We start from the raw sequence: 22,777 nt of genomic DNA, 5'->3' as shown, positions 1-22,777 counted from the left end.
CAAATGCTCAGTCCGCCCCTGGACATTACCTACAAATCATATACTGTATATCTTGTAAAACCAAAAACCATAAACGATAAAATCTTCCAAAAGTGAAGATAAAAATGAATTAACCTTTCAAATAAAAAGTCATAATCATGATTCAACCCTTTAGATGTGACAAAGTACAGGAACATTTTCCATAATCGCGCTGCACTGAGTTCCTTTGATATAAATGGGCACCATTGAAAACAATGTGATTTCCATTGTCATGTGATTCTATGCTACTGATATCACATCTGAAATTGCACTAGTGTGAACCAGGCCTTATTGTCCCAGTTTTTTAAAGACATACAAAGGATCCATGACCTAAATGATCTGCAGGACTTTCTGCTGAATAATCTTACACCTGCTGAGAAAATGGCTTTTCAGCTGGGAAGGACATTGTAGCAAGGCCAACAGATAAACGAGGTCCCTTTTCGGTTATACTCAAGTTATAATGCAAATAAAATCACCTCACAACTTAGTGACAAAGATTAAACCTCAGTTTTACCTAAAGTGTAGCAGGCTAGCAGCCATTTAATGTGGCATTTACCTCTGTTTAAACTTGAGCAAGGCATGCTGTCAAAGCTCAAGCATTATGTTTAACTCTTTGAACTATCGAAATTGTTTTTTCAATACCACTTTTGCTGCACCCCACCCTGGTCTCCATTGCTTCTGCAGCTCAGCCACCAATGCACTCACAGTCTAAGCCTCTGTTTCATTTCAGCCTGGTCTCTACTCCATCCACAGCCCAGTCACTGCTACACCCACAGTTTAAGCCTCCACTACTCCACAGCCTGATCTCTACTGCTCCCACAGCCCAGCCACTGCTTCACCCACAGTCTAAGCCTCCACTACTCCCCAGTCTGATCTCCACTGTGCCCACAGCCCAGTCACTGCTACACCCACAGTCTAAGCCTCCACTACTCCCCAGTCTGATCTCCACTGCGCCCACAGCCCAGTCACTGCTACACCCACAGTCTAAGCCACCACTACTCCCCAGCCTGATCTCCACTGTGCCCACAGCCCAGTCACTGCTACACCCACAGTCTAAGCCACCACTACTCCCCAGCCTGATCTCCACTGCGCCCACAGCCCAGTCACTGCTACACCCACAGTTTAAGCCTCCACTACTCCACAGCCTGATCTCCACTGCGCCCACAGCCCAGTCACTGCTACACCCACAGTCTAAGCCTCCACTACTCCCCAGTCTGATCTCCACTGCGCCCACAGCCCAGTCACTGCTACACCCACAGTCTAAGCCACCACTACTCTCCAGCCTGATCTCCACTGCGCCCACAGCCCAGCCACTGCTACACCCACAGTCTAAGCCTCCACTACTCCCCAGCCTGATCTCCACTGCGCCCACAGCCCAGTCACTGCTACACCCACAGTCTAGGCCACCACTACTCCCCATCCTGATCTCCACTGCGCCCACAGCCCAGCCACTGCTACACCCACAGTCTAAGCCACCACTACTCCCCAGCCTGATCTCCACTGCGCCCACAGCCCAGCCACTGCTACACCCACAGTCTAAGCCTCCACTACTCCCCAGCCTGATCTCCACTGCGCCCACAGCCCAGTCACTGCTACACTCACAGTCTAAGCCTCCACTACTCCCCAGCCTGATCTCCACTGCGCCCACAGCCCAGTCACTGCTACACCCACAGTCTAGGCCACCACTACTCCCCAGCCTGATCTCCACTGTGCCCACAGCCCAGCCACTGCTACACCCACAGTCTAAGCCACCACTACTCCCCAGCCTGATCTCCACAGCGCCCACAGCCCAGCCACTGCTACACCCACAGTCTAAGCCTCCACTACTCCCCATCCTGATCTCCACTGCGCCCACAGCTCAGCCACTGCTACACCTACAGTCTAAGCCTCCACTACTCCCCAGCCTGATCTCCATTGCTCCCACAGCCCAGCCACTGCTACACCCACAGTCTAAGCCTCCACTACTCCCCAGCCTGACCTCCACTGCTCCCACAGCCCAGCCACTGCTTCACCCACAGTCTAAGACTCCACTACTCTCCAGCCTGATCTCCACTGCGCCCGCAGCCCAGCCACTGCTTCACCCACAATCTAAGACACCACTACTCCCCAGCCTGATCTCCACTGCACCCGCAGCCCAGTCACTGCTACACATACAGTCTAAGCCTCCACTACTCCCCAGCCTCATCTCCACTGCTCCCACAGTCCAGCCACTGCTACACGTACAGTCTAAGCCTCCACTACTCCCCAGCCTGAGCTCCACTGCGCACACAGCCCAGTCACTGCTGCTGCTCAGCTTTGTACATAGTCTTGAGAGCACCTGTGCTGCACGCACAGATTTTGTTGCTCCTCAGCTGCAACCACAACCTCAGCAGCACTGACACCTTCAGCTTTACCATCTCCACATTTGCAGTCTCTGCTGCACCCACAGTCTGAGCCTCTATGGTACCTTCTCTGCATTTGCAGGATCCAGTCTCATGCTTATCTCTAGCTGGCCACTGCCTTGTAATCTGATTTATCTATGATTTTTTTGTATCCTTTCCCAATAAGATGGAGTCTTCGGGTTACACTTATTCTTTGGTAATTGTATGATGTCATTTCCGGCATATTGCCTTTATATAAGTGTAGCTGGAGACTCATTTATTACTAGCCTGAGAAAGCAAATGGCATGCTTGAAACCAATACTACATGATGTCATTGTGTATCCTGCGTATTGAGTAAACTATGAACAAAGCGTGGAATACCTACTCTCCTAGGTTTCTACAGATTGGAGGTATCCTCCTGTGGCTTATATACCAATCAGCCATAACATTATGACCCCTAACAGGTAAAGTAACTTTGCTTATCTAATCACAAAGGCCTCTGAAAGTGGGTGGAATATATTAAGGCAGCAAGTGAACATGTTGCCACTGAAGTTGAGCTGTTGAAAGTAGAACAAAACGGACAAGCATAAGGATTTTAACTACTTTGACAAGGGCCAAACTGTAATGGCTAGGTGACTGGGTCAGAGAAAATCCAAAACTGCAGCTCTTATCAGATGTTCCAAGTCTGCAGTGGACAGGACCTATCAAAAGTGGCCCAAGGAAGGAAAACCAGTGAGCTGGCGACAGGGTCATGGGCAGCCAAGGATCATTAATACATGTGGGGAGTGAAGGCTTTCCCACATAGTCTTATCCAATAGAAGAGATACTGTAGCTCAGATTACTGAAAAAGTTAATGCTAGTTTTGATAGAAAGGTTTCAGAACACACAGTGCATTGCGGTGTGATGCGTATGGGGGTGCATAGCTGCAAGCCAGTCAGGGTGGCCATGCTGACCTGTATCAACAGACATATGTACCTACGATCGGCACATGAGCATCAGAACTGAACCACGGAGCAATGGAAGAAGGTGGTCTTGTCTGATGAATTCAAGAGTGGTTTGAGGAACACGAGTGCGAGGTGTTGATTTGGCCACCAAATCCTCCAGATTTCAGTCTAATCAATCATCTGTAGGATGTGCTGAAAAAACAAGTCTGATCCATGGTGGTCCCACCTCGCAACCTAATAAACCTGCTGATTGGTACACACATACAAACATACAGTACATGCACAGTATATATATTTTCTTCTTTGCAAACTCCCATATCTTTGTTGTAGGAGTAAAGAGATATGGGAGTTTGAGTTTTATCAACAGAGGTTAATGTAAGGGAACTTTTGGAGAAGCAGAGGTACAGGTATAGGAGTTTACAAATGGAGAGACATGAGAATTTGAGTAGGAGCATGGGTATAAGTATGCGAGTTTGCAGAAAAGCAGAAGCCAAAATTGGAGAGTAGGGATAAGCTCCTGTTTCGGCCTGAACACATGCTTGGACCAAAGTTTCCTAGTTTGGGTGTTCATGATTGCTTGTTTGGGATTACTGTGACATCATTGACCAATATGATTATGTCCATGTTTGGTCATGGTGTCACTCAGGAGACTCCGTTCCCTTGCTTATATTTAGCTGTCTGCTGAAGCTGCCATTCGCAGGTGAACAGTTGTTAGGAGAGGATTGTGTCAGTGGGTATTTTCTTTCTGCAGGTCGACAGTAATTGACACGATCTGCATCACTGGATGATGTCATTGACATTGGATGTACATCCTGAGACTATTTTTTTTAAATAAATGACTTGTAAAAAAACATATGTGAGTTTCCATTTACTGTTCACTTTTTTGTGAATGATCAGGAGTACTATGTACCCCTTACTTATTTGCATGGGAGGGTGGCATCTGGATGCAGTTGCCTCCTTATTCTGATAAGCCCCCTGCCCGCAGACTAGGGTTGTGGGGAAGAGGCCTTTTTTCCTTTAAGCATGGGGAAAAGGTGCTTTGTCAGCATATGGCCTACTATGGTTTAGAAGGAGGGGTAGCAGCACACTCAACCCCCTGCCTTTTCAAGCTTGCTAGGCTGAGTACTCATAAGATTCTAGTGTGAAGTTTTAGGTGAACCCCATGCCTTTTTGTTCTTAATTTTTCTGTAATATTCGATGAACCAGCCTTGAACCAAATCCAGGTACATTCTCTTCACCCCTATTTGAGGAGGAGAAGATGTATTGAAGTTTGCAGAAAAAGAGGTATTTGAAGTATGCAGAAGAGAACAGGTATAGGTATGGGAATTTTCAGGAAAGCAGAGGTAGAAGTATAGTAGTATGTGAAGGAAAGGAAACAAAGATGTGAAAGTTTACAGAAGAGCACAGATGGAGGTATGAAAATTTAGAAAGGAAGATAAATTTAAGCTTTGGAAGTCTGCAGGATAGCATAGGTTGAGGTATAGGAGTTTGCAGAGGATCAGAGACAGAGATATGGGTGTTTGCAAAGGATCTGAAAAGATGTATGGGAGTTAAATCTAGGAGCATAAGTAGAGGTATAGACATATGCAGAGGAGAAGAGACAGAAGTATGGTAACTTGCAATGAGGTATGGGAGCTTTCAGAGGATCAGAGGAACAGGTATGGGAGTTTTCAGAGGATCAGAGGGAGGTGTATGGTTGTTTGCAGTGAATAAGAGGTAAAGGTATAGTGGTTTGGACAGGATCAGGCTTAGTACTATGGGAGTTTGCAAAGAATCAGAGGTAGCGGTATTGGAGTTTACTGAGGATCAGATGAAGAGAAGCTTACAGAGGTTTAGATGTAGAGCTATGGGAGTTTGAAGAGGACCTTCAGTAGAAATATAGGGGTGTACTGTGGATCAACAGTAGAAGAATGTGAGTTTGAAGAAGATCAGAGTTAAAAGTATGGGAGTTGGCAAATTATCAGAAACAGAGGTACAGGAGTTTGCAGGGATCAAAGGGAGAGATACTGAAGTTTGCAGAGGTTTGGAGGCTGAAGTATGGCAGCTTCCAGGGGATCAGATGTAGAGGTATGAGAGTTTGCAAAGTAGCAGAGATAGTTGTGTGGGTGTTGAAAGAAGAACATATTTAGAAGTATCAACATTTGAGGAAGAGTAGAGACCGAGACAGAGGCCGAGATATGAAAGCTTGCAGAGGAACAGAGATAGAAGTAGAAGTAGGACTTTAAGAAGGAGCAGCAGTAGAGAGTGGATTGTATAGAGTGGAACTGTTGATGCCTATACTCAGAGTCCTATAGCAGTCTTCCACCTTTTCAATGTGGACACAATATATTTTGTGGAGATGCACTTCAATTATCCAGTCAACTGCAGATAAAATAAACAGGGATTTTCTTTTTGCATAATTGGATAATTGAAGTGAATGCTCACACAATTATTGTGTGAACATTTCCAATTAGTTTGTAGCTATTTTTGGAAAGGAAAAAGCAATATATTCCATAGAGCAGGCAGGTAAATTAGATTTAAACATACCTCTGCCTCAATTTCCAACTGTCTTTTCTCCAGCAGTTTGGCCACCACCATGGCCCGATGTTTTCCAGAACGCTTGCTGCTAACAGCCCATTCACAGAGTAATGTGACCACAGCTTCATCACTGGGAGGCACCTATTTCAATACAAATATCATACCAATATTATAATAAATCATCATTAAATCACTCTATTTATTTATTTTTTAACTCCTTACTTAGAAAGGTTTTAATTTGTACAGGACATCCAGAGGAACTATACATAGACGCTAAATGAACTAGTAACTCAATCTGAAAAATACAGCATGTATACATTGGATAAAAAAGAAAACAGTTGAGTCACAGAAGAGGTACACATTGAGTGCAAGTCAAAAATCTCATGCACAGCTGTTATGGAACACCATACAACCAAGCTGTGTAGCTCAACAAAGATGGGCATGGGGGTAATCATAAAACAAAGAGGAAAATGAACAATGACTAGAATGTAAATAAAAAGGGAACCAAGAAAATACTACTGAGAAAAGGATGTAGGAGATCATATAAGAAAATTACTCAATTTCTAAACATTTTAATTTACCCATTTTATTAAAAATATGGGAACAGAAGACCATAAATATCATTGTGGGTTAAGGATGGTTTATCATAATCTTCAAAGTAAAGATAGGTGTAAGATTAGGGAAGTGGGTTCACGCTTGTTCATACTGGGGACTGCCCTGTGAATTTCCTATAATGCAGTAATAAAAAACATTTATGTTATAGGAATCTTTTGAAGCTATAATTATTTTTACTGGTAGCAGCATAGCACAGGTAGATTTATGGTAGTTTGAGGAGGAGGAGATGTACAGGTACAGAAAGTACTAACTGGACCTAAATTAAGTGATATACTGTACCTTGAAAGTTTGTAATGCTAATTTAAATTGAAAAAGTATCACTGACAGTACCAAATACAACATTGCTAGAGATTTCTCAGTTATCAAAAGCATCAAGAAAGACACCTCGTGCAAAAGGCACAAAACTGTTATAATAAACAAGCACCTATCTAGATGAATTAACTAAACAGGTTAGAAATGTGTCCAGCACTTCCTATATACTATATATTTTATTTTTTCAGGTACTTATATAGCGCCGTCAATTTAGCAGCACTTTACATATACAGTTGTGCTCAAAAGTTTGCATACCTTGGCAAAACTGTGAAATTTTGGCATTGATATTGAAAACATGACTGATCATGCCAACAAAATGCTCTTTTATTGAAGGATGATGATCATGTGAAGCCATTTATTATCAAATAGTTGTTTGGCTCTCTTTTAAATCATAATGATAACAGAAATCACCCAAATGGCCATGATCAAAAGTTTACATACGCTGGAATGTTTGGCCTTGGTACAGACACACAGGGTGACACAAATGGGTTAAAATGCTAATTAGAGGTTAATGTCCCACATCTGTGGCTTTTTAAATTACAATTAGTGTCAGTTTATAAATAGTCAATCAGTTTATAGCTCTTACGTGGAATCACTGACTAGGCTAGATACTGAGCCATGGGGATCAGAAAAGAACTGTCAAAAGTCCTGCGAAACAAGGTAATGGAACTTTATAAAGATGGAAGAGGACATAAAAAGATGTCCAAAGCCTTGAATATGCCAATCAGTACTGTTAAATCACCTGTTAAGAAGGGGAAAGTTTGGGGATCTCTTGATACCAAGTGTCAGGAATGGACTCACCACAGATGGTGCTGGAGCTCACCTGCCTTGTAGGCTGCAGTACCAGTGCTGGCCAGCGGGTGCTCTCAGCAGCCAGAATCTCACTCCTGCAGTCAAGCCATCACCTGAGGCTGATTGCAGGAGGTGTATTTAAGCAGGACCAGGCCTGCAATCAGTGCCTTGGTGTTTGTTCCCATGAGCCCCTGTACCTGCTTCCTGCCTGATATTCCTGCCTCATCGTGACTCTGCCTGCACCAACCCCAGCTATTCCTGACCACTCTCCTGCCTGCTCCTTTGTACCTTATCTGCCCAATAGTTACCGACCCGGCCTGCCTGACTGCGTTTGTGTTCTCGCACATATTGTGATTTGTTGGAGGTTTGGGTTTTGCACTGTGTGTACTGTATAGTCCTAATAAATTATATTGTTTTACACTATACTTGAAGCCTGCGTTTCCCTGTGTCAGTCCACACATCTCTGGTCATACCCGGATCCCTGACAGCAAGCCAAGGTCAGGAAGACCAAGAAAGATTGCAGCCATAACTGACATAATAATGTTCCAGGATCCAAAGAAAAACCCACAGGCAACCTCAAAAGAAATACAGGTTGCTCTGGAAAAAAATGGTGTGGTTGTTTTGAAGGAGTACAATACGGTGATACTTGAACAAAAATGAGCTGTTTGGTTGAGGTGCCAGAAAGAAGCTTTTACTGCACCAATGCCACAAAAAAGCCCAGTTACAATATGCCTGACAACACCTTGACATGCCTAACCAGGCCTTTTTGTGTCATTGATGCAGTAAAGGCTTCTTTCTGGCACCTCGACCATGCAGCTCATTTTTGTTCAAGTGTCATCATAGTGTGCTCCTTCAAAACAACCACACTGTCTTTTTCCAGAGCAGCCTGTATTTTTCTTGTGGTTACCTATGGGTTTCCCTTTGTATCCTGAACAATTCTCCTGGCAGTTGTGGCTGCAATCTTTCTTGGTCTACCTGTACTTGGCTTGGTATCAAGAGGTCCCTAAATTTTCTACTTCTTGGTGGAAGTGATGACTGGCATATTCAAGGCTTTGGACATCTTTTTAAGTCCTTTTCCATCTTTTATAAAGTTCCATTACCTTGTTACACAGGACGTTTGACAGTTTTTTTCTGATCTCCATGGCTCAGTATCTAGCCTAGACAGTGATTCCACATAAGAGCTAACAAACTCATTGACTATTTATAAACTGACACTAATTGCATTTTAAAAAGCCACAGATGTGGGACATTAACCTCTAATTGGCATTTTAACTGGTGTGTGTCACCTTGTGTGCCTGTACCAAGGCCAAACATTCCAGGGTATGTAAACTTTTGATCATGGCCATTTGGGTGATTTCTGTTATCATTATGATTTAAAAAGGACCCAAACAACTATTTGATAATAAAAGGCTTCATATGATCATCATCCTTCAATAAAAGAGCATTTTGTTGGCATGATCAGTCATATTTTCAATATCAATGCCAAAATCTCACAATTTCTGCCAGGGTATGTAGACTTTTGAGCACAACTGTATATTGTACAATGACATCATTCCCTAACCCTCAAGGGGCATACAATCTAAGGTTCCTAACTTACATTCATACATACACATACTAGGGCCAAATTAGACAGGATCCAATTAACCTACCAGCATGTGTTTGGAGTAAGGGTACAAACTGGAGTACCTGTAGAAAACCCACACAGGCACAGGAAGAACATGCAAACTCCAGGCAGGTAGTGACATGGCTGGGATTCGAACCAATGACCCTAGTACTGCCAGGAAGAAGTGCTAAACATTTAGCCACTGCGCTACCCTACGTTTGAAAACTGGCACTGCATACATTGTAGAGAGTTCCTCTAGGGCCAACCTTAAGCACTCCCTTGGTAACAAAAATTAATCTTATTCATTTTTCTTGTAGCTATTACTACTGAATTTGTCTTCTTCTGACCTTTTCAGAATGTTAGTCTGCCTATTCCAACCCATTTCCTTTACTACTAGCAGAGACATTGACAAGGGGCAAATACGCAGTTTTGAAATCTTTAAGCAATTGGGTCAGTATAAGGAATCTAATATTTTTATAGGGAGTGATCAACAATGGTGCATATGTTTCTTTCATGACAGATTTCTTTTGAAGCGATTTTTCAGTCCCTAAAACTTAGTTATTACTCAGATCTCTGTCAAAATTTCCTTCCTTTCTTCAGGGTGAAACCGTGCTCACAAAACAAAATGTGTACTACTGATATACAGCTAAATATTCTGTAAATATGGTCATATGCAAACCAAGCTGCAATGTTACACAATGGTGTCGTTTTCCAGCAAGTTCCATATCTCAGATTTTTCTCTGAAATGTAAATTGAAACTACATGAAGGAAATTCCCGGTTAGTGACATTTCACTCCTCTGTAAAGAATACAGAACAGTTTACACTGTGATGACTAAATACACAAGCCAGGGTCAAATTAAAATAAACTCATAACACAAACAGATTTTCAGCATACATGAAATAGGCAGCAAATAAACACATTTCTGACAGAAAGTAAACACAGAAGTAAAGTTAGTAGACTAGGCTCGCAGTCTCCGCTGTAATTCATCCCAAAGGTGTTCTATCGGGTTGAGGTCAGGACTCTTATATCCATGTCTTTATGAACCTGGGTTTGTGTACTGATGCACAGCCATGTTGGAACATTAAGGGTCCATCCCCAAACTGTTCCCACAAAGTTGGGAGCATGAAATTGTCCAAAATGTCTTGGCATGCTGATGCCTTAAGAGTTCCCTTCAGTGGAACTAAGGGGCCAAGCCCAACCAATGGTAAACCGATCCACACTATAATGACCCCTTCACCAAACTTTACACTTGGCACAATGCAGTCAGGCAAGTACTGTTCTCCTGGCCACTGCCAAATCCAGACACGTCCTTCAGATTGCCAGACGGAGAAGCAAGATTGGTCACTCCAGAGAACACATCTCCACTGCTCTAGAGTCCAGTGGTGGTGTGCTTTACACCACTGCATCCGACACTTTGCATTGCACTTGGTGATGTAAGGCTTGGATGCAGCTGCTCGGTCATGGAAACCCATTCCATGAAGTTCTCCATGCACTGTTGTTGTGCTAATCTGAAGGCCACATAAAGTTTAGAGGTCTTCAGCTACTGACTGTAGACAGTTGCCGACTTCTACGCACTATGCGCTTCAGCATGCGCTGACCCCACTCTGTTATTTTACATGGCCTACCTACTTGCTTCCACTTTGTTATAATACCACATTTGACTGTGGAACATTTAGTAGAAAGTAAATTTCACACAGATGGAGTTATTGCACAGGTGGCAACCTATCAAGGTACCACGCTTTAATTTACTGAGCTTCTGAGAGTGACCCATTCTTTCACAAATGTTTGTAGAAGCAGTCTGCATGCCTAGGTGCTTGATTGTATACACCTGTGGCCTTGAAAGGGATTGGAACACCAGAATCCAATGATTTGGAGTATGTATGTGTATGTATATATATATATATATATATTTAAAACAAAAGAGTTAGAGGGAGCATGGGTAAATGACTGGAAATATCTAAGCCTCATTTTTATTTTCATAAGTACATATTCTAGAGGCACACAACTGTTCCATGTAGATAAAAAGAAACTTTATTGTGCTAGCAAAAATCCAGACACTTCAGCCAGCTGCCTCTCTCCTTGATACAATTTACCCCCTGCTTTTTCCTAATTGTAGAGCTCCCTTATATATTTCATTTTTGTGTTTGCCTGGAGCTCATCTTTTAAGAGGCCCAGCTAACATACTGAATTTCTGATTTATATGGATATCATATAAAGGACCCATATATCACTATCAATTCCTTTAAGAAGCACTTACTATAAAGGGTTTACCTTTGACAGTTATGACACCACCATGTTAAAACAAAAACTAGCATCACAAGCTTATGCTAGCTGATTTGGTTGCTTATTCATTCTATCTGTTGTATACAAATGATAACCATTGCATTGTTATCTATGATTACTTAATAAATCTATTAAGAAAACAAAATTCTGAGTATCTTTTTTTAGGTGCCTTTCACACAGGCGTTCCATAAGTTCATTTTTCATCTGTCTGTTTACTAATGAAAAAAGGACACCTATGTATTTCTATGGACTAGCAGATGTAAACGTATGATCATCTGTTTACATCCATTAATGTCCATTAATTTCCACATCCGTTAACATCCTTTTATTGAACGGACAGAAAATGGATGTAAACGGACAAAAATGAATGTAAACGGACGCAAAACTGATGTAAATGGACAAAAACGGATGTAAACAGGTGTAAACGGACAAAAACAAGATGTAAACAGATGAAAACTGAGGTAAACGGACCAAAATGGACAAAAAAACGGATGGAAACTGATGGCAACTGATGAAAAACTGATGTGAACTGATCCGTTTTTTCTTGGAAAAAATGTGACTGAACTGATGAAGAAATCTCCAATCACTTGGCTTATTTTCTGACTGTTAATTCTTATACACAACAGATGTATATAGAAAGCCCAATGGAAAACTTCTATTATGACACTGACCACTTCCCCTAAAGTTTGACGTATGCTGATAAACAATAGCATAGGGTATGGTAAAGAATACCCTGCAGAAACTTCCCCAGAATGTAAATATATCTTATATGACATGACTCACAGTAAGGAGAAGCCTTGGTAATTAAAGCACAACTGTATCCGTTAGATTGCACAAACTGAGCCAAGCCTGGGTACAGGCAAAATAACTGGCACATTAAAGACAACAAATGTCCAACTCATAAACAGTAGTTATATTGTGAGTTACTTCAATCCACGTTGCAAAATGTCTAGACTTACTGAATGTGCTACTTTGTAAATAATATTTTAATAGAATGTAAAAGGGCTGTTTCCATTTTAAAGAACATATCTAACAATTAAACCTAGAATTGTTAAAAAAGTGTACTGCAGGTTATTTATAGTAAAAGTCAAAGACATTGCAAGGGAAAAATGTTGCAATCCCACAGCTTTTACAAATAAAGACAGCTGACAGCTGTGTTCATAAAAAATTGTACACTGTACCAGTAATATTCCAAAAGAAACAGGATTTTTGTACTTACAGTAAAATTATTTTCTCAGAGTTCATTAAGAGACACTGAATTCAGTAATTCAGAGACAAATAGGTTATACTGCAGCCTACAGGAGGATTTGGACACTGACAAGTGAAAAAGTGTTTGGCCAGCTAGGTATATCTCCTCCCACTCCCATCATGATTAAGATTTGTGGAAAAGCAGTATTATGAGAAAATGACAAACATAAAGCGGTGGGACCTGTGTTCCTTAGGGCACATTTACTCTAGCGACGGCACTTTCCACCCCTCTCAAAAGCAGTCCATGGTGGTCTAATTTTCAGAGGGCAGTTGACAGGCAGCTTGGAGGAAATATGTTGCCTCCTTACTATCTGTTTTAACCCCAAAAAACCTGCACCACAACTGTTTGCATTGCACACGGCTGCATGTTGGTTGCGGAGTAGTCCCATTCATTTGAAAGGTAGAATGTGTCAGGGTATAATTTTTGTTGCAGTATGTATGAAATCTCCTCTGGTCACTGAGGTTGGGGGGACTGGTAAAATGGTGGCTTAGCTATGTTTAACACCCCACCACCATCCCCATCTGCCAGTGTGAACAAGCCCTTAATAAACTCCAAAGGAACAGATTTAACATCAAGTACAAAGATCCTGTTTCCTTTCTGATTTATCAAGGGAAACAAAATTCAGTTATTCAGCCACAATTGGGATTATCAAAAGCTGCCCAACAGTAAAAAAAAAGCGAACAAGCCCACATAAAAAAAAAATAGAACAGGGGGCAGCCTGCACCTCAAATTGCTGCTTGAAAAACCTGAAACCGAAAGCTGGCATCAGATGAGACCTAAGCATCCACATGATGCCTGATGCCAAAAAGCCCAAGATATACTTACAGAACTAGTAAAAGTACACTTAAACAGAAAAAGGTGGAAACATTCCACAAAACTAGGGATGAGCTGCTGGTTCAGTCTGATTTTCATCTGTTCTAATGTTCAGAACTTCCAGCTGCAACAGAAACATTTAGCAGAGGTTTTCTTACCAGTGCTAAATGTGACAGCTTTCTGTTCAGGGTTCCTAGCTGTTGAAGATTCATTCCAACTCAGCCCATTCATTTGTTAGGAGCTGATTCCTGGCTAGGAGAAGAATGTAGACAAAGGGAATAGTGTAAATAAAAATTCATTCCAGGCCAGGGGCGGACTGACCATTTGGCACTGCCCGAGGGCCCAGGGTCAGTAGGGGGCCCCATGAGATGCCCCAGTACCTTTTTCATATGCTTTTTTGAGTTTAGGCAAGGACACAGGGGCCCCATGATCCCCTATTGCCCAGGGGCCCCATGAGTTGTCAGTCCGCCCCTGTTCCAGGCCCTTCAGATTTGGTATAGTCTTTAAGGGAAATCCCATGCACAAGACAAGAAGAAAAAATGCGGGGTACTCCCCCATCCAAATCCATACTAGACCTTTACTGTTCATGCAGTATGGCAGGCCAGGAAAGGAGAATTCGGTGTGTTCCACCCCTTTCTGAACCATACCAGGCTATGTTCCCTCAACAGGTAGAATCCCCCTGGCAAAGCACCATGTCCTCATGTTGATAGGGGAAAGGACCTCTTCCCCACAACCCTGGCTTGGTGGTTTTAAAGGTCTGTGGACAGGGGGCTTATTGAAATTTGGAAGCCCCTTTTAAAAATAAGCGGCCTCCAAATTCCGCTCCCCACATGAATGGGTAAGGGGTATAGATGAAGGGAATCCCCGGCCACGTTCTACAAACAGAAAGAAGCAGTTGGGAGCCATCATCTGTAAAGAAATACATGTATATCTTTTTAGCTGGCATACATTTTGTATAATGCCTCCATTTCTAGATGTGTAAACACTTAGTTTCAGTTTTGAGCTTTGGTTGTAACTTCTCTCTTGTTTACGGAGTTTAGTTTCATTTTTCTGTAAACAGATTCACCTTATATGGTACTCATCAGCCATTTGTAGTTTCTATCCTCTTTGATAAGAGCATAATATTTCATTGGTCATGCTGGTCTAGTAGAATTTTTGTATAATACAGCTTGCATGTATTAAACGTTCAGAGATTTAGCTTTTACACTTCGGTTCTCGAACTTTATTTCTCCTGGGCCTGGTGGTCAAACATTTTCGAGGACAAGTTTGGGCTACAGACAGAAATTGTTCCTATCATTCATCTACCAGCAATTTAAATGGCATTTTTTTATTTGTAAATGCCAGTTTGCTGTAGTAGGTTGTAAGTTGTATAGTAGATAAATACTACATAAAGTTGTAGAGTTGTAAATATTGTATAATAATAGTAGAGATACACACATAGGTTAATAGCATTCCCCTGTCCCCTAGGCATGTTATTTAAAATAATTTTTCATATTAAAGTTACATTAAACCTTTATTTTATTTTTTAATAAAACATTCTTACCTGCTCTGTGCATTGGTTTTGCACAGAGCAGCCCCAATTCTCCTCTTCTGGGGTCTCCCACTGGCCTCCTGGCTCTGTCTCTTTGACAAGTGCTCATGGGGGCACCCATGTGGGCTCACTCCTGAGCTGCCCTGTCAGTATCTATTGACATAAATCAGGCAGCTCGGCCCTGCCCACTGCTCCCTTGTCATAACATTTGATTGACAGCAGCAGGGGGAGACAATGGCTCCCACTGCTATCAATCTGCCCAGTAAGGGACACAGTGGCAACAGCCACTACTCTCATGCACATCGTTGGACTGGATCAGGCTCAGGTAAGAATAAGGGGGGGGGGGGCTGAGGGGGATCCTGCAACACAGAAGGTTTTTACCTCAATGCATAGAATGCATTAAGGTGAAAAACCTTAATGCTTTAGAACCACTGCATTAATAAATTGTTGCTCCCACCAAACTGATTTTTTTTCTTTTTTTCTAGGTAGATGGTAGATGTCTCACAGGGCAAACTTACCCAGAATCTAAACCCAGGGCAGTTGGCTCATCACTACCCTAAACTATAAGCTTGAGTAATGATTTGTCAATGGTGAAGAAAGAAGCAGGTCCCCCTTCCAGGGTTCACCTGGAATTACAAAAAGAGAGTCAGTTTCCCTAATGAAAGCAGTGGCTGAGAGGTAAACCTTAACAACAAAAACCAAATGCAGGCAGTTAAGGGACATTTTCTTCTGATGTACTAGAGCCAGACAGAAATGAAAGAACAATGTCCTGGTTGAGGTGAAAAGTAGAAAGAGCTTTAAGGAGAAAGGAAACTCTAAGCCTCAATACCACCTGATGCTTGTGTAGGGCCACATTGGGTTCTTTACCAGATCAGGCTGCCAGCTCCGACACCCACCTCACAGAAGTGATGGCAATAAGGAAAATAACCTTGTGTGTTAGAGTAGAACAGGGAGTAGAAACTGACGTTTTTGTAAAGCAGAGTGAACTAAATTCAAAACCCATGGAATCACAAATGTTGATCCAGACCTAATAGAAGAAAGAACATAATTCATCCAACAGAGTGTTTCCTGGGATGAAATTTTCTTTCTTCACACCAGGCAATGTAGACCTTTCATTTGCGATGGTAGACATTGAGGGAGTTATACTTCCTAGCTTTCAACTTGGGAATTACTGAATCAAGCCAGCGACCACAAAGCAAATCAGTCCTTTGGACAGGAGAGCTACTCGATCTGGAAGAGTCTATGGGGTGTCTGACAGAGGTTTGAGCAGGTTGGAGTACTATATTGTCCTGAATCTATTCCATGAGGATCACCAGAATGCCCTCCATCTTGATCATGCTGGGTGATGAGGCAGGAGTTTAAGAGGAAAAGTGCAGATCGGGCTTTGCTGGATGCTCTAGGACTCACCAGAGCATCCGCTGCTTAGGGCAGATGAACTCTGCTTCTGAAGACAAACCTGTCCAGTTTGATGTTGAACTTGGAGGCCAGGAGGTCCACATCTGGCATCCCCCACCTGCGACAAATGTCCTGAAATATTTCCAGGTGTAAGGATCATTGCCCTGGGTCCAGACGTTACCAACTGAGGTAGTCTGCCTGCTAACTGTCCTGAAATGAAAATGGCAGACAAGGCTGGAAACTATCCAGTCCAGAGATCTGCCCAGGCTAGAAGTTTCTACTTCTCTTGCCTCGGCAAAACCTCTGGTTTCTCCCTGATGGTTGATGTTGATTACTACTGTGTTATCCAACTGGATCCTGATCAAATAACCTTCCAGTTGTTGTAGCGACAACCAAATTTCTTGGACCTCCAGAATGTTGATAAGGAAACAAGATTCTCCAGCCAAGTCCTCTGCACCAAAAAGGCATATAGGACCCCTACACAGCCATGTAGTCTGGTACAGTATATATTGTTAGGATCTTCCAAAACAGAAGAGGGAAGGATTATCCTAATTTCACAGCTGTATTCGTGAGCCACCAGGAAAGAGATACCCTGGTTTAAAGTGTCGGACAAAACAGTTTGTCTAGAGACTAAACTCAATTGTTCCACAAGACAAGAATGTTGTGTTGTAGGTGACTGGAGTGGAACTGAGCAAATGCGACTGCCTTGCAGGATGCTATCATCAAGCTCAGAATGCGAATGCAGAATTGCAAAGATGGACAGCTTCTGGACTACAGAATCTGTGACTGGAAGCAGAGAATAAGACATATTTCAGGGGAAGAAAGACTCTGCATGAACTGTCTCTAGGATGAGACCCAGATACTCATACTTGAGTATTGATTGATGGAAGCATCACCTGCTAGTAATTCACAGCCAATGCAAACAATAGATACAGTCTGGAGAGGCGTGAAAGAGTCCTTGATGGTTCCAGCACCGATCCAGCCAAACCTTTTTTTGTGAACTGTCTGCATCACATTTTCTAAAAGAGTTGAAGCCGACTTTTCCCTCAATAAAAGATTATCTGGATATTTCACAATGGGAATGAACTGGGAATGTAGTAAGGCTAACACTGGTCCTGATATCTTGGGGAACACTCAGTGGTGGAAGACAGACCAAATTGACAGGATACAAATTGGTAGTGCTGTGTGTGTGCAGCAAAACAAAGGTAACGTTGATGTGCTGGAAACATGTGGACATGCAAGTACCCATTCTTGATGTCCACAGAGGCTAGAAGGTCTTCCTGATGGAGCCGCAATATACCTGGTGGATTCCGTGCAATGTTTCCGTACTCAAATGAAGGCCTTTTAAAGTGATACAAAAACACGCTGTTAATAAACATTATCCCTTTTCTTTATGTACTGTATATGGACAATGGCACTGTATTTATTTTAATAAAAAATGTAAGTGCCTTTTTTCATATTCGATATACAGCTCTAATGTGACCCATCTCTTTCCCAACTTGTCTGCAGGGAAACTTCAGCGGGAGGAGCTTCTAGTGCTCTGCTGCTAGTCACATGTTCAAAAATAATAAACAACCTTTAAAATACAGAGGAAAAATACATAAAGAATATCAAATAAATGTTTTAAATCATCATACAAATATGTTTGTATTATTATTATGTTTGTTCAAAAACCTGGTGTGGGCTATCTAGGGGGAGGTACTGCCAATCATGGACTGTTTCACGCCTCTTCAGACTGTGTCTATTGTTTGTATGTGTTGTGAAATACTGGCAGGTGATGCTTCCATCAATCAACATGTAATATCCCACCCCTATTCTGTAAAGATGTTTAGTGGGCATGGTTGAGCAGGGAGGGAATGGGCCCACACATCTGACTCTGTAGTCATGTGGCCTGCACAGATAAGAAAAAGGAGGAAATGATCAGAAGAGGGAAACCAAAACTTGAGCATGCTCAGCAGATATGGCAACATCTGGTCTACACAATCTCAAGCTGCAGCGGGGGACACAGACAAGAAGGGAAACAGTGAACAGCAGGATCAATACTGTAATAAAGTGAGCCATGACACAGACACTTTGGTCCAACCAGGTGGTACATCAAATTAAATACATGGCTTCCTAATACTTAAATAAGATACAAAATTTGTTCACTCAAAAATATATTTTAAAAAAACACATTACCCTTCAGCAATACCTCTCAACAGCAGAATCAACCAGGTTTTTTGCAGAATACAGAATAAAAATCCTATAGTGACCGAGTGAGTATGAACAGCATGTAGTACAGCATGTACGGACAGTTTTTAATTACATGGGTTTAATGACACTTTAAGGTCTTCAGATTCAAGATAGGGTGGATTTCCCCTTTTGGTATTGGAACAAAGAAAAGGTTTGAGTAAAAGTCCTGAAACCTTTCTCTTCTTTGAACAATGGCAATGACTCTTTGGTTCAAAAGACCTGCTAGAGCAGCATAACAGTCTGCTGGACTGTAAGCGCAGGCACATTGGAAGGGAATGGAACTCTAGCTTGTGGTCTATGGTCACCTCATCACTTATCCAGGCATTCAAGATGTTTTCTGATCAGATGTTCCCAAAGGCCAAAAAATATCCCTCCACTTTCTTCACAATGAGAGCTGTGAAAATGTGGAATAGACTCCCTCAAGAGTTGGTTCTGGCCAGCTCAGTGGATTGCTTTAAAAAGGCCTGGATTATTTCTTGGATACACAGAATATAACTGGATACTAACATTTATAGGTAAAGTTGATCCAGGGAACATCCGTTTGCCTCTTAGGGGCTCAGGAAGGAATTTTTTCCCCTGCAGGAGCAAATTGAATCATACTTTGCTGGGGTTTTTTGCCTTCCTCTGTATCAACTGTGGGTGTAGAATTATAACTTTTTTTTAATGGTTGAACTGGATGGATTTTTGTCTTTTTTCAGCCAGACTAACTATGTAACTTTGGAAAGTGGGGGCATCCTTTCTTTATGATGATGCAGGTTTAGGGGGTTTCAAAGATCAGAGTTTCCTAATAAACTGGGCCCCTGGTTTGTGTCTGGCATTGGAGTTTGAAGCCTGGGGGAAACTGTTTGGGACAGATGAAACCTTCCCAGTTCGTGGCCTAGGAATCTCCTGCTGGGGCAAATAAGTACTCTTACTGGCAGTAAAATCCTTGTTGCACCAAGAAGACTTTCACCGTAAAAAGGAATGTGCAGCACAAACTTTTTACATTTCTGTTCCACAGATCAACATCAGCTAAAGATTCATGTGCATACTTACAGACTGGAGATTCAGTCAGGAAATAAGATGGACAATATTGACCAACCCATCTGAACAATAGTGTAGGGCTGTTGGCATAAGCTCTAAGCACTCTAAAACTAAATGGTTATTAAGGAGAGTAGTAGCTGGATTCTTAGACATAAACTTAGACGTCACCCATATCCACAGTGGCGGTGACCCACTTCTTACTAAAAGCCTCCTCAAACAGATAGTGGTATTTAAAATATTTCTGAGGAGTGAATAACTTAAAGTGGTTCAAAAGGTTATTTACCTTAACCCATTCCACTATTTCTTTCCCCCAAACACTTACTTCAATCCAATCTCGAACCAGCGCTATGCCCATCTGCAAGAGCATTGCTCTCTCTTTCTGCTCTCATAGGACAGACCAGCTCACATGGCTTGCTATGGGGGCAGACAGCACTGACTGGGGACCCCAGAAGGTGAGATAAGGGGCCACTCTGTGCAATTTCCTTGCACAGAGCAGGTAAGAATAAACCTCTTATTTTAGGAAATATGATAAACCTTTAGTATCACTTTAATAGGAGTTGTCCAGTCTCTGCACAGGACAGTTTCAAGCAGAAGTGTACCAGTAGTAACAGCACTAGTATCAGCTGTTCCAATGTTAAGCTGGCTCACATTGCATTAATAAGAACCTATATGATATCTATAAGCTTGGGAACTGTAATCAGCTGATTGTGGCTCCTCAGAAAAAAACCTCATCCAAAATTACTTTGAACACTGATTAGTGTGTTCTGACGAGGGGGAAATCCCCTGTCAGAACACAAAGGCCTAGCAGGGGAGGTCTATGAGACCCTGAACGGACCAGACCAAGCAATTGCTGTGTCTGTGATTACAGCAGAAGCCAAAGCTAAATTTACCTAGCAGCCTAACTAGGAGGGCACTACATTTTTGCCTTTGGGTGTAATACTGCTTTAACAAAAGTGCATTACAATATACGGCAGAGCCTACATATTATTCTCAGAATAAAAGCACCAATAAAATGTAAGATCTATTGTAATGCAACAGTTTTACAGATTTTTGCTGTAATGTACAAAAAAATGCATTATTAGTAAACTGCTTTAAACTCAGCTGTAGTCATTTTTGTTTTGAGTAGGTTAGGGTAATGATAGAACCCATGTTTAGTTTTTACTGTAGTCTGTGACCCGATTGGAGATATTTCCCTTCATTTTCTGTTGTCAGGACAAAAACCAATAGGGGTTCTCTGCACTGGGAACATAGTCTCCAGCAAAATCATTTTTTTGCAATAAAATGGGGCAGGGTTAGAACTACCATCGTGTTATTACTACTTTCTATGATTTCCTGTCCCCCAGTGAAAACCACTCCTATCATTTCTTGTCTAGCTGTCACAAGTTGATGGCAGAGGTAAAGGAAGTGAGGAGAGATTTCAACAACAGGGTTATGAGCAACAATAAAGGTCTTACAGGAGTATATACGTTTTCAAAGCCTATCCAAAACTAACAAATAATGTTTTCTGTGCAATGGTTTTTATTCAATTTTCAAGTCATAACAATAACAAAGTTGCCCATGCAAGGGGACAAGAAAATTACACAGAGTATTGTTCAAATAAGCAAAGAGTGAACATAAAATAAAGCAAATCAACAGGATGTACCGGAATCTGGGCCATTAGCAAATTGTGCAGGTTCTGGTTGGTTGCCTTAAGACCAGATATCCCACAATGATTGCATCAGAGAAAAAAATAATGTTTTGACTTTTTTCTAATATACTTGCATTTCAGTTCTCAGGTTCAATAACAGATAGGAGCTAATTCTACAGAATACCTCCCATATCCTTAAAGTGGAACTTTAGTCAGAAAATTAATTCCTGCTAGGTCACTTCAGGCTGGCCACTTTTGCAGGTATAGCTATGCAAAACATTAAAAAAATAAGTGCCTATACTGTTTTAAATCCAGTAATATATTGTTTCACCCTGCTCTGCATATGCTCATTTGCACTCTATTTGCTGGCAGCCTAAAGTTTTACTGCTGCTCAGGATTCTGGGCTTCAGCAAAATGGCAGCCTCCAGCAAGAAGAAACAAGAACAATGCCGGAGTCAATTTACAGCCCACACTAATTTTGGTAGCATAATTATTAATGTGTGCAATGTATGTTCCTAGCCAAAGAACATTATTTTTTAATAAGTTTTTATGGGCAGAGTTCCACTTTAAGATAGACATACTGTAGGTATACTCAATACTCAAAATATGTTTTATAAAAGGGAACAAAAATCGATGTACTTTGGCAGGCTAAAGTTTTTCTCAAGTATATGTTAACATAAAAAAAATCACAAATATTAATGTAAAGCAACCTTCAGAATTAGTCCTTACCTGACCAACATAACCACAATGGCCCTATACAAAAAAAAAAGTAGCAATCAGAGATCTTAGTAGAAGTAGAGTAGACCCTGAAGAATGGGACCACTGAGGCTCAACTGAACACTTTATATAAAAGGGAACTCTACTGATGGCCATCTGTAAAAAGAAATTCCATCCATTGATTTGTTAGAGAAAAACTGTATATGTATCTTCAGTTCTATCTGCATGTGCTCTGTATAATCCAGAGCATTTCCTTCCAAACATGAATGGTATATAAACTGTTCAGAGATAATGGTCTAAAAGGTGAAAGCACAATAATAAGCTGGGAGCAAAGTTAAGTAACTACAGATATAAATCACTTATCCTCCTCCCCACAAATATTTCACTTAGTACTATAGTTTTTATTTTATACAGAGTATTTATTCAGTTCTTTATAAGTATAGCACTTACCACCAAAGGAGCCACTGTAGTAATGTCCAGGTCTTCCCAAACTTCCCCTTGCAGCCAGGCACAAGGCAGTTTCACAGCCAGGTACACACACACACACACACACTTTTGCTCATTGTCTCCAATAATGATTCTAGGGGTTATTGTGATACCACACAAATCTTTGGCGCACAGCTTACTGAAGAACCAGGGTCACTCTCTCTCCTACTTCAAGTCCTCATGTCACCCACCTGAGGCCACATGGCAGCAGGTGCCTTGGGAGGCAGCGTACCCCCCCCCCTTCCCGGCTGGTGCAAT

The 22,777-nt window shown here is 41.8% G+C and overlaps 1 protein-coding gene across 1 annotated transcript in view; it reads right to left on the bottom strand.

The window, feature by feature from the left end:
* Positions 1–22,777, bottom strand: part of MED12L (mediator complex subunit 12L) — a 464,120-nt gene that overhangs the window by 344,789 nt on the left and 96,554 nt on the right. Inside the window, exon 11 of the mRNA XM_089672604.1 lies at positions 5,849–5,980. Within this exon, the coding sequence (XP_089528730.1) occupies positions 5,849–5,980 (132 nt within the window). The remainder of the gene's footprint in view (positions 1–5,848; positions 5,981–22,777) is intronic.

The sequence above is a fragment of the Staurois parvus genome, unplaced genomic scaffold, assembly GCF_062004578.1.
Source record: "Staurois parvus isolate SC_StPar_1 unplaced genomic scaffold, SC_StPar_1.0 ptg000131l, whole genome shotgun sequence".
Lineage (NCBI taxonomy): Eukaryota > Metazoa > Chordata > Amphibia > Anura > Ranidae > Staurois > Staurois parvus.
This window is presented reverse-complemented; position numbering and strand designations above follow the sequence as displayed.